Source organism: Trichechus manatus, unplaced genomic scaffold (genome assembly GCF_000243295.1).
Source record: "Trichechus manatus latirostris isolate Lorelei unplaced genomic scaffold, TriManLat1.0 scaffold00113, whole genome shotgun sequence".
NCBI lineage: Eukaryota > Metazoa > Chordata > Mammalia > Sirenia > Trichechidae > Trichechus > Trichechus manatus.
In genome coordinates, this window is record NW_004444049.1 from 7,873,028 (window position 1) to 7,886,480 (window position 13,453).

At 38.3% G+C, this 13,453-nt stretch overlaps 1 protein-coding gene across 1 annotated transcript in view; it reads right to left on the minus strand.

Annotated features, from left to right (window-relative positions):
* Nucleotides 1-13,453, minus strand: part of LOC101346770 (solute carrier family 22 member 24-like) — a 42,219-nt gene extending 28,766 nt beyond the window's left edge. The window contains 3 exon segments of the mRNA XM_012557656.1: nt 12,290-12,393; nt 13,089-13,108; nt 13,111-13,453. Coding sequence (XP_012413110.1) covers nt 12,290-12,393; nt 13,089-13,108; nt 13,111-13,453 — 467 coding nt within the window.

Below are 13,453 nucleotides of genomic sequence, written 5' to 3' on the forward strand. Positions count from 1 at the left end.
TATATGCTTTACTGGTTTTGCTTCTCTAGAAAACCCAGCCTAAGACAGATATAATGGTAAGCAAATTTTTTAAATGTGAGGATTGACAAATATTTGCAGATGCAAGAACAGAATAAACACAAATAGGCCCACACAGGGTGCATCACAGTCCAATGGATTAAAGAGAAAATCTTCAAATCGGTAATAGAAATACAGCATATTACACACAGGGGAACAAAGATCAGTTAATGGCTGCCTTATCACCAGAAACAATGTAAGCCAAAAGAGAGTTGAACAAAATATATAAAGTGGTGAAAGAAAAATACCCTATCAACCCATAATTGTGTATCTGGTGAAAACGAAGACATTTTCATACGTGTTAGGAACTTTTCAATTTTGAGATGCCAGTAGGCCTAACTGGGGAGATTTCACAACTAAAATTAAGCACTCCGTTCAGAAATTAACCTGAGGATTTTACTGCTACACTGCTGATAACCATTAAAAAAAAAAAAAAATGTTGCCGTCGAGTCAATTCCAACTCATAGTGACCCTATAGGACAGAGTAGAACTGCCCCATAGGGTTTCCAAGGAGCTGTTGGCGGATTCGAACTGCCAAGCTTTTGGCTAGCAGCTGAGCTCTTAACCACTGCGCCACCAGGATTCCATCTTCTGTTAAAGTTGCCATTTGAAAAATAAAGCTCAGCTGTGTTTGTTATATTAAGAGTGTTCCTACAACTGGCCTTAGAAAAAGCTTCATTGAATTGTTAAAATAAATTAGAGTCTATAAATAAACACGTCATTTTAGCACCTTAAAAAGTTCCCCAGCAAGCACCTAGGCATTATCTCTCTTCTTTCAGCTAAATAATCAGTTTATTTACACTTTCCTAACTAATGGTCAGTTCTGTATCCAAAGATTCCAATTAAGTTAGTCCAACTGCAATTATATCACTAAGTTCCATACCACTAAACTTTCAAGTTGAAGTTGTTCATACTTTTCATTTAAGAAATACTGCCTTAGTTAAAATGTGTCAGGTATGAGAGATTGGGGTTAGACTAGAAACTAATGTAAAGAAAGTTTCACAGTTAATTGCCACCCTTGTAAATCTTACCTCCTACCCTGCCATTGCTTTGATGTGAAGTTGTTATCTGTACTCACTCTACTTGTTAAATTTTCTTTGTTTTGCCTGTAAGGCAGAGCATACCATTACAACCAAACTGAATGCATGCTCTCCTTCGGTTCATTCCTTCAATAAATTTAATTTGTTTAAATATCAAATTGGAGTGTTGGTCCAGTGACTTCATGAGGACATTACTTGGCGACCACAAAGGGACCCACAGGATTTTACCTCTGCAGCCTCCAAAGCAGTGAAAACATCAGAGCTTTTGGCACTAGCAAGGCCCCTTGGGCCTATCTACTTTTCGTGGGTTCCTGCGAGTTGGGAGTTGCGGCAGGGAAACACCTCTTGGGTCTGGGTCCGAGCCCTGCTCACTTTGCCTAGATGCTCCCCAACTTTTCTTGAAGGATTTGTTTTCTCTTCTCTCTGTTTTTTGAAGGGAACATAAATTCCTTTTGTTTCAGGTACCTCAGGGTCATTGATTAAGGACCTCGGAACCAACCATGAGAAGCCGCATTTCCAAACTTTGTGGCACTCTTTTGTTAAAGAAATTAGCAGGTTCTGAGAAGCTGAGAGCTCTGACTTTTTGTATGAAATGCTTCGGAAGCTAATTTACATTGCCTCTGGAAATACGGGGAATGCGAAGAGCAAGATGGAGTTTCCTCCGAAAACTCCTGCTCATTACATAAATAAGCATTCTCTTGCTTATTTTGATTTAGTTGGCATGACTTTACTAAAGGCAGTTTGGATAAATTATAGAAAATTATAATTATAGTTCAAAATTATAGAACTTTTGAACTTGCTAGACTGAATCATCTGGGTGGTGAATTAGAACAGAGGAGGGCCCAGATAAAAAAGACTGCAATAGGACATTCTTTTCGAAGTGGCAATTTAAAGCCAGAAAATGCCATCAACAGAGTATAGAATCTTTTTTACAGAATTCTGTATCTAAATTGACTGAACAGGATAAAGAATTGCAGAGTTTGGTTTCTGAATTAACTAAGAAAAATAAAGAATTGTAAAGCCAGAGCTCTGATGTATTTACACCCTTGCTGCAGCTCCTCTCACCGCCCCCCCCAACCTCTTCTCTATATCCTCCTCTGCCTCCTTGTCCTGAGAATTCTCTGCCTGAACTTCCTTTCTTTTCAAAAGAATCTACCAAAGATTCCAAGACAGAGGATCTTATTCATGAAATTTCTAATTCTGAGAATATGGTATCAAAGTGTCCGTAAGCTAGCCAGATCAAGGTCAAAAAGTTTAGAACCTGTCATTGAAATGCCTTTTAAACCTCACGCTACAGAACCTGGAGTGGACACTAGAGAAAATCCAGAGAGTCCTGTTATTACTTTCATTCCTTGGACTCGTACAGAACTACATAGCATTGCCAAAGATTTCCCAAATTTACATGAGGATTCTCATAGATTTACTAAAGAATTCAGGGTCTTTATTAATGCTTATCAGCCCAGATTAGCTAATTTATATCAACTAATTCATATATTAGATGGCACAAATGAAACAAAATTATGGTTAAAATATACTGAATAGAAAAAGCCCCTGCCTCAGAGTAAAAAGACTTCAGTTATAGTAGGAGTCACAAATAAAGAACAAACACTACTTCGTTCTCAACCTGTACCATCTCTTTTGGCTCCATGGAAGATTTTCATCCCTTCCTGTTGAACCTTAAAACACCTGTTAAATTATTTTTTTTAATGTTATCTAAATAAAATTACCATCTACAATCTAATGAGAAGGGGGAAATATTATAATCTGGCCTGATAATCAAAACTCAGGAATAGACAACATTCAAAAAGAAGAGGTTTATTTGCCATATGCAAGCCCTTACAATGCCTCTTCAAAGTTCTGTTCCAGTAGATCATCTCCCCCACAAAGTTATTTCTCAAGTCCCTGAAACTTTGTGGGCCATAAATCATGCAGATGTTAGTAAAGTTTTGTCTGCTGAACCCATTAAAATCCAAGTGGATGCATCTAAGCCTTTGTCTAAATCCTACAATACCCACTTAAACAAGAAACAAAGGAAGGGGTAACTCCTATTATTCGAGAATTTTCTTTTGAAAGGATTACTTGTCCCCAGTACAAGCCTTTGCAACACTCCCATCCTTCCAGTTAAAAAACCTCATGGAAGGGATTAGAGATTTGTTCAAAACCTATGTGCAATAAACCGCGTTGTTATTCCCAAGTACCCCGTGGTTCCTAATACATACAGCTACTTTCAAATGTTCCCTCCGGAACAGTGTGCTTTACTGTTAGAGACCCTTTGTAGTGTATTTTTCAGCATTCCTGTTGACCCTAAAAGTAGATATCTGTTTGCTTTTACTTGGGAAAATCAACAACTAACTTGGGATGTCATGCCCCAGAGGTATACAGAGGCTCCCAGCTATTTTTCTCAAATTTTACATGCAGATTTGCAGCCTTTGCAATTCCCAAATAAATCTAGACTGTTACAGTATGTGGACGATCTCTTGGTATGCTCAATATCTCAGCAGGCTTGTTTAGAAGATAGTATTAAATTGTTCAAACATTTAGCCCTTAGTGGGCATAAAGCTTCAAAAGAAAAATTTTAACTAGCTCAGCCTTCTGTCAAATACCTAGATTATTTAATCTCTGCAGAAGGCATTTCTATTGACCCCAAGAAAAAAGAGGCTATCACCGCTTTTCCCTCGCCTAAGACAAAGAAACAATTAAGGGGATTTCTGAATCTTTGTGGTTATTGTCTTGCTTGGATTCCTCATTATTTTTTCATGACACAATATATAAATATTTGAAAGCCTCTGAGCCCAATCTATTCCTTCTCATCCCCGAAAATTGAGAGGCGGTAACTAAATTAACAAAACAAAACAAAAAATTTTGACTGAAATACCTGTTTTAAGATTCCCAATCATTTAGACTTCTCACTTTTTGTTCAAGAAGTCTCCAGTAATGCATTAGGTATTCTTACCCAGAAACGTGGGGCAGAGAATAGGGCTGTGGGTTATTACAGCTTACACCTGGACCCCAGAGCCAGAGCCTACCCACCATGTCCTGAGGTGGTGGCTGCTACAGCAAAGTTAGTAGAAAACACTGCAAATTTAGCCTCTGGAAACCTTTTAAATGTATATGTGCCCCGTGCTGTGTCTGCATTGCTTAATTCTGCTTTAACCCAACGTACATCTGCTAACACTCATTTCTTATGAAGTGCTCCTCCTGGCAGCCGCTAATATTAGGTTACATATGGTAGCTACTTTAAACCCAGCTACCTTTCTCTCTATAAGGTGATAAAGATGACTCTCTTTCCCATACTGTCTAAACTTGACTGAGCAAATTCTGACTGTTCAGAATGATTTAAACAAAAACAAAAAACAAAACTCTTTTTGAACTTCTTGCTCTCTCCTGAGCATGTAAATTGGCTAAAGAAAAGTTTGTGACAATTTATACAGATTCGAAACATGCACATAAAATTATACATAATTTTAAAATGTGATAAAAACAAAGAAGTTTTTAACCTCTTCTAATAAGACTATTAAAAACAGGCTTTAGTAACAGACCTATTGAATGCCTTACTGCTCCTTGTGAAATTACCATAGTTAAAATACAAAACACACCAGCCAAAGGGAGTGCCCCAAAATGAAAAAAAAAAAAAAATTAAAGAAAATAATTTAGCTGATACAGCTGCAAAAAACAAAAAAAGAACAAAAATTATTGTTGCCCCTGTAATAACAAAAGAAGTCACTGAGGGGCTTTTGGAAGAATCCCCAGAGGTCTCTTCACATAAAACCACTGATACATTCGCCCCCACCAAAGAACAGCTTTTAAAACATCAGCAATTGGCTCAGTCTAAATAAGTAAAAGTATAAAAAAACTCAGGCTGTTACCAAGACCCTGACACTAACCTGTACTTAAGACCTGATGCCACAGCTGTTCTTCCTGCATTTTCGCATGTGCCTATGGTGAGGATTCTACATGAGAATACTCATCTAAGGAGAGAGAAAATGATTGAAGTTTTAAAGAAATACTGGTGGAGACAATTTTCTGGAACAGCTGAGCATGTGACTGCTAACTGTTCTATATGTCCTCTTTATAATCTGAGGAAACATCTTAAGCCTTGCCCTGGATAGTATCCTCTGCCTTCTGGACCTGTGCTTGAATAGCAGTTGGACTTTATAGCTCCTCGCCTTCAAGTGGTTATAAATATGTCTTAGTGATCATTTGTAGATTTTCACACCGGGTAGAAGCTTTTATCTGCCAACAGGCTACTGCCTCTTTTGTGGCAAAGAAGCTTCTTGAAAACATAATACCCACTTGGGGAGTACCCAAGATTCTTTGCAGTGATCAGAGAACTTATCTTACTGAATAAGTTACTCAAGAATTATGTCGAGTTTTCCTCATATATCAGAGATTGCATTGCCCTTAACACCCCCAGTCCTCCGGCCTTGTAGAAAGACTAATGGCACAATAAAAACTCAACTTGCTAAACTTTCTGAATCCTTAGGGTTTCCCTGAACGAAAGTTCTCCCTTAAGTCTTTCTAAAATTAATAAGTACTCCTTTCGGATCTCATAAACTTACTCCTTACGAAATAGTTACTGGAAGGTCTGTGATTCTCCCTACACTGCCTCTACTGATCCTAACTTAGTACAACCTGAACTGTTAAAATATCGCTGATCTTTAATGCAGTACTCTTAAGAAATATCTCTCACAGGTTAAAGAGGCACTTGAGAAGCAGAATTCTGACCCTCCTCCATTAGTTAATATTAACCCGGGAGATTATGTTTATCGGAAAAGACATCAGCTAAAAGACTCATTAAAACCTCGTTTGAGCGGCCCCTATCTTGTCCTTTTAAATAATCCTTCTGCAGCTAAACTAGAAGAAATTAACCCTTGGATTCATTTATCACAGTTCAAGAAAGCCAAAGAAACTGCCTGGACTTGCCAGCTAGCCAGAGATTTGAAACTCAGACTGCAACAGCGTGTCAGCGATGCTAACCAAGCCACTTCAAAGCCAGCTGCTGACCCCAAAGCCACAGCGTGAGATCGCATGCGAACTGCTGAAAATCCACCAACTCTGGTTCTTAACCGCTGGTCTTTTAATAGTCTTGATTATTTTTATTCATTCGTAGACTTGTTATATTTTTGCTCTAATAATCATTGAATGTCTTTAAGCCGAGAAGTTTAACGTTTTTTAATTTCTTATACCAATTAACAGAATAGTTTATTACTTATAACTTTTTTAAAATAGTTTTTTACCTACTTACATTCATTTCTTGGCAAATTACTAGAAAAGAATTGTGTTTTATGCTCATTAAGTTCGTTTTTACTTTACTATATTGTTTAATTAACCTTTTTTATTACAGAGTTTATAAGTGTGTTCTTTTTGTTTGTTATAACCACCACAGATGCTTAGAGAAAAAAGCGCTTTTATCAGGTTAGCTCACTCAGTTGCCACAGCCAACCCTCAAGGCATATAACCAAGTGACGAATTATGTGTTTAAGAAAAGCTGATTTTTCTAAGGAAGATGAGGTTTCCTTCTAAAATCAAACCCTGTTTAGAATGCTGGTTATTCCTTTTAATGTCACCTTGTTTCCCAAGTTCTCCCTGATCAGAATCTATTCACCCTCGAAGACAAAACCCAAAGCGATAGCAAGATTAAGTAAGATGGTATCCAGCTACTGAAAGACCACACGGTGTCTGGTTGCTAAGGAACAGCATCCAAAACCTAAGAAAGCTGCCAGAAGAGTAGCCTAGCTACAATAAAGAAAAAGACTTCTACATTTGCATTTCAGAGAGAAACATGGTGAGATCCAGTTCCCTGCAGAGAGCAGACACCTGGAAACAAAGCTTAAATTCCAAGTCCTTGCAAAACATGAGTAAATTCTTTGTGAGTGATCTATCGCTCACTAGCTGTGGCTTGATCAAAACGGGGAGATGTGTGAGGAACTTTTAAATTTTGAGGTGAGGTAGGTCGAATTGGGGAAATTTCAGAACTAAAACTAAGCCCTCCATTCGGAAATTAACCTGAGGATTTTACCTCTACACTACTGATAACCATTAGGCTTCTGTTAAAGTTGCCCTTTGAGAAACAAAGCTCAGTCATGCTTGTTATGTTCAGAGTGTTCCTACAACTGGCCTTAGAAAAAGCTTCATGGAGTTGTCAAAATACATTAGAGCCTAAAACATGTTGTTTTAAGTCTTAAAAAATTCCCCAGCAAGCGCTTTGTCATTCTCCTTTCTCTCAACTACATAAGCAGAGTTTATTTACATTTTCCTAACTAATGGTCAGTTCTGTATTCAAAGAATCCAATGGAGTTAGCCCAGCTGCAATGAATATCGTAACTTCCATATCACTAAACTTTAATGTTGAAATGGTTTATACTTTTCATTTTAGAAATATTGCCTCAGCTAAAATGGATCAAGAGATTTGTGTTAGTCTAGAAACTGACATAAAGAAAGTTTCACAGTTAACTGCCACCTTTGTAAGTCTCACCTTCTTTCCTGCCATTGCTTTGATGTCAAGTTGTTGTCTGTACTCACTATACTTGTTAAATATCTCTTTGTTTTGCCAGTAAGGCAGAGCATAGCATACCTTACAGCCAAGCTGAACACATGCTCTCCTAAGGTTCATTTTCTTCAATAAATTTAATTTGTTCAGATATCAAATTGAATTGTTGGTCCAGTGACTTCACGAGGACACATATGAAAAACACGAACAAAAAATTGTGAGAATTTATCTTCAGCGTGGCTTCACAAGATCGCTAAAGGAGGTTCTTTAGGCTGAAGGGAAATGACATTAGATGGAAACCTGGATCCTCAAAAAAGTGTGACGAGCATCAAAGATGGTAAATATCTGGATGCATACAAGAGACAAAGTTTTCCTTTGAATTTCTTTATATACCCTATAAACCATCTAAGCAGAATGAAAGACACTGTCATATGAAGTTTATAATTTATGTAGATGTAAAATGCATAACAACTATAATATAAAGGAGGAAATGGGCCTATAATTTATCAAAATGTCTATTTTAAAGAATTAGTACATTATTAACTATGAAAAGGTAAGGATTTACATTTGAATCTCTAGTGCAACCAGTAAACCATAATGCATACAAGATCAGGTAGAAAACCAACAGGAATATAAAAATAGAGTTATCAAATATTCAAATCATTCCAAAAAAGAACAAAAAGGTGGATCAGAGAAATACACAAACAAACTAAAAAAGTGGAGGGAGTAGCAGTAAAAAAAATAAGAGTAGACTCAAATCCACCATATCGATAATTACATTACATGGGAATGAATTAAACACTCCAATTAAAAAGAAAGAATTATCAGCATAGATTAAAAAATAAAGGCAATCCAACTGAAGCATCATGATACTGATTAGTTGAAAGTCAATACATGGAAGAAGATACACCACGTAAACAGTTAAGAATAAAAAGGATGCAGAAGCTATGTTAATATCAGATAAAATAGATTTTGAGACAAACATATTACAGAGATAGAGAGAGGTACCCCATCATGCTAAATTTGTCAAATGTGCATGTATATAAACACACATCTTCAAAATACATAAAGCAAAAATTGACAGAATTAAAGGGAGACATATACAATTCCCCTGTCACAGTGAGAGATCTTCACATCACTCTCACAGCAAAGGATAAAGCAAGCACACATATGTCAGCAAAGACATAGAATATCTGAATGAACAGCACTCTCAACTGCCATGATTTAATTGACATTTACAGAACACTGTAAGTACCACAGGTAAACATCTTTCTGGTATTCTCTGCTTTCAGCCAAGATCCATCGACATCAGCAATGATATCCCTCATTCCATGTCCTCTTCTGAATCCAGCTTGAATTTCTGGCAGTTCTCTGTCAATTACTGCTGCAACCATTTTTGAGTGATCTTCAGCAAAATTTTACTTGCATGTCCTTTTGATGATATTGTTCGATAATTTCCGCATTTTGTTGGATCACCTTTCTTTGGAATGGACACAAATATGGATCTCTTCCAGTCAGTTGGCTAGGCAGCTGCCTTTCAAATTTCTTGGTGTGGTCAAGTGAACACCTCCAGCGCTGCATCCATTTGTTGAAACATCTTTAATTGGTATTCCGTCAATTCCTGGAGCCATGTATTTCACCAATGCCTTCAGTGCAGCTTGGACTTTTTCCTTCGGTACCATCAGTTCTTGATCATACACTACCTCCTGAAATGGCTGAACGTCAACCAATTCTTTTTGGTACAGTGACTCTGTGTATGCCTTCCATCTTCTTTTGATGTTTTCTGCATTATTCAATACTTTGCCCATAGAATGCTTCAAAATTGCAACTTGAGGCTTGAATTTTTTCTTCAGTTATTTCAGCTTGAGAAATGCTGAGTGTGTGTTTTATTGACTATGCAAAGGCATTCGACTGTGGGGATAATAACAAATTATGGATAACATTGCAATGAATGGGAATTCCAGAACACTTAATTGTGCTCATTTGAACAGAACAAAGGGATACTGCGTGATTTAAAATCAGGAAAGGTGTGCGTCAGGATTGTATTCTTTCATCATACTTATTAAATCTGTACGCTGAACAAATATTCCGAGAAGCTGGACTATGCAAAGAAGAACCGGGCATCAGGATTGGAGGTGGACTCACTAACAACCTGCAGTGTGCAGATGATACAACCTTGCTTGCTGAAAGTGAAGAAGACTTGAAGCACTTACTGATGAAGATCAAAGACTACAGCATTTGGTATGGATTACACCTCAACATAAAGAAAACAAAAATCCTCACAGTAGACCAATAAGCAAATATTGGGAGAAAAGATTGAAGTTGTCAAGGATTTTATTTTATTTGGATCCGCAATCAATACGCATGGAAGCAGCAGTCAAGAAATCAAACAATGTATTGCATGGGGCAAATCTGCTGCAAAAGACTTCTTTAAAGTGTTAAAAAGAAAAGATGTCACTTTGAGGACTAAGGTGTGTCTGACCCAAGCCATGGTGTTTTCAATTTCCTCATATGCATGAGGAAGCTGGACAATGAAGAAGGAAGACTGAAGAAGAATTGATGCCTTTGAATGATGGTATTTGCATGGAATATTGAATATACTATGTACTTCCAGAAAAAGAAACTACTCTGTCTTGGAAGAAGTACAGCCAGAGTGCTCCTTGGAAGCCATGATGGGGAGACTTCATCTCATGTACTTTGGACACGCTACAAGGAGGGATCAATCCCTGGAGAAGGACATCACGCTTGGTAAGGTAGAAGGTCAGTGAAAAAGAGGAAGATCCTGGACAAGATTGACAGACACAGTGGCTGCAACAGTGGGCTCAAACATATCAATGATCGCAAGGATGGCCCAGGACTGGGCAGTGTTTCATTCACTATGAGTCAGAACCATCTCCACGGCAACTAACCACAACAACACGCCTACCCAGAAGAGCAGAATACACTTTGTTTTCCAAAGCATATTGTATGTCAAGTTCAATATCATTTCATAATAAAAACACTCCGAACACTTGAAATAGAAGGGAATTGCCTCAACCTTATTAAGGGCATCTACCATAATCCTACAATTAACATCATACTCAGTTGTGAAAGATTCAATACATTCTACCTAAGATCAGAAAGAAGGCGAGCATATCGGCACTTACCATCTTCTTTTAGCATTGTGGTGATGTTCCTAGCTGCAGTCCGAAAAAGAATAAAAGGCAAGAGATGGGAAAGTATTAAGTAAAACCGTCCCTACTTGCAGATGACATGATCATGTAGTAAAGGCATCATGTAGATTATTTAAGGAATCCACAATAAAAAAAACTAGAACTAATAGATGGATGGATTAAGGTAGCAGGATGCAAGGTCAATATAAAAAGTCAATTGCACTTCTATATACTGGAAATAGCTATTTGAAATTAAATTTTAATAAACAATTCCATAGCATCAAAAACTAATTAGAAACCAAATTTAATATAAAAAGCGCATGCCTCTTCCCATAAACTACAAAATATATTGCAAAAGGAAATTAATGAGAGCTAAATTAGTGGAGCAATACACCATGTTCATAGATCAGAAAATTCAATATTCTCAAAATGGCAAACTTACCCAAACTGATGTACACATTCAATGCAATCCCAATAAACATTCTAAAGAGAACCACTTTCCTGTCTATTTGATGAAGTTCAAAATCCTTAGACTACCTTATAAGGTAGCTCTCAACTTCAGGAAATTCTCCACTGTCATCTTTTGCCATGGATCCCCTCTCCCCATTGCTACTACCTTACGATTCATTAAAATTTATCTATCTGCATTTTCTCATGATACATTCACAGAGCACTGCATTAAAGGACTAGTGGAAAGACACACTCCTACCTTGAAATCTTGTGTAAGTTACGTTTACTGTGATGCACTCAAAGTTCACAGTTTTCAGCCGAGACGACAGTTGACATTAAGGTGGTGGATGTAAAGGGCACCTCAAGTCCCCCATTTCCCTCTTGGAAGACACTGCTTAAGTGGTGGCAATGATTGCCTACCTATTTCAGAAGAGGTACTGTTAGGCACAGGATACCCGAAACTTCTCACACCATAAACCGTGAGAGGATATAACTTTGATGAATTATCTCATCTGGTTACAAAACTTACCTTTAAAAAAGCTGTTTTGGCAAGAACAAAGATCAAGGTTACTGGCAGAATTATTTAATACTTCACCCATGACACGTTGACACACACTCCACAGATTTTATATACGAATGCCTACCCGTCACCCTTGGGCAACTATCACATGAGGACCACAAGCATTTATCTCATAGGGTCCCGGAGAGACTGACAGCCTGGTTAGAACTACGATGCTGCTGTCCATATCTGTGTCTTCAAATGGCTGAATCCCCTGTTGCGAATATCTTTCTCTATGTTCCCATAGGTAACTCTTCCATCTATAAACCACAGGTTATGCATCTCTTCTCTAAACCCCATCCTGAAATGCCCTGAGGTTGGATGGAGATGTCCTTTCTCTGTCCTCCTGTACTCAGCTCTCAATGCTGACAAATAGCACTCACCACACTAAGCGTAATTCCGCATTTGTGTTTCTGGATCCCTGGGGACAGAATCAGCCCCAGGATAGTGTCATTTGCAATAGTTTTCTTAAAGAAATATTGAGGCATAAGTTGAAGAGAGTACTCCAGAGAAAAGTGAGCTGTGATCCAGAGACATTCACCTGTCTGAGAGATGGCCATATATGAGGCTTCCCAGCAGCATTCCAGCCATGAATAGGAATTGAGTCGCTGATTTCAGTAGCTGAGATTTACATACCAGGTCCCACTGGAAGAGAAGGAAATAAGCACAGCAATGCTTCAAGGCAATTAGGACACCTCAGGGGGAAACAGCTGCAAACACCTTACAATGGCTTGCAAATTTTAGCATATCAGGCCCCTATCTTCTTCCCCAGCTTTCCTTACTGCATTAGCTGACCTTTATCAAGCTGCTCTCAGCTTAAACATAACTCTCTCTAGTAAGGCTCACCTAAACTTGTATGTTATGGTATTTCTCTGTCTTTATATTCATTTTGTCTTCTGAACTAAGTAGTTCACAATCTTGGTCACACAGTGCAATCAGGTGAGGAGCTTTAAAAAACACACCATCTCTTATGACTTCTCTGGGGTGCAATCTGTGCCCGGTGCATTTGTCAATTTCCCCAGCTGTTTCTAATTTGCAAACAAGGTTAGCTTTACTGACGTAGTATACCATTTTTCACACATTATATAAATTGCTTCCTTACATTGGGGTCTTCCTATGAAGAAAAGCATTGCAATAGCAGAGTTCATGTCTACTTTTGAATTCATTAGCCTCATTATCTATGTACATGCCTGGCATGAATAAATAGGCAATGACTAGTTGCTGGAAGAATGAAGGATAAACCTTTGCACGGTGACTAAAGGTTTGAAAAATGTTCATTACAAGTGTTATCTTTAAACACCCAGATCATGTATTCAGAAGAGAAAAATGGGGCCTCTCACCTTAGTCACAATGGTGGAGGGGACTCCATGTCTGGCTCACTGGTGTTGAGGGAAGTCCCATTCAAGTGAAGAAGCTGCCATTGGAGGTGGAGGAAGCGACGACACTTCTCTGGCTCCAGGTTCGAGTCCAGTGGGATGGAGATTCTCAGGAAGGCATCAGGGCTCAGGATCCCAGTGCTGTTACTAGAGACAGTGTGGTTGTCAAGGATGTGGACCCAGCAGCGATGACCAGGGATGGCTGCAGTGAAGTTCTCCAACACAATATGAGTGTGCGTTATGACATTGGAGATAAGAAGGAAAACCATCTGAAAGATCTGGAATCTCCCCTGGCCACCAACTCGATCCAGGAGGTGATGAAAGCCCAT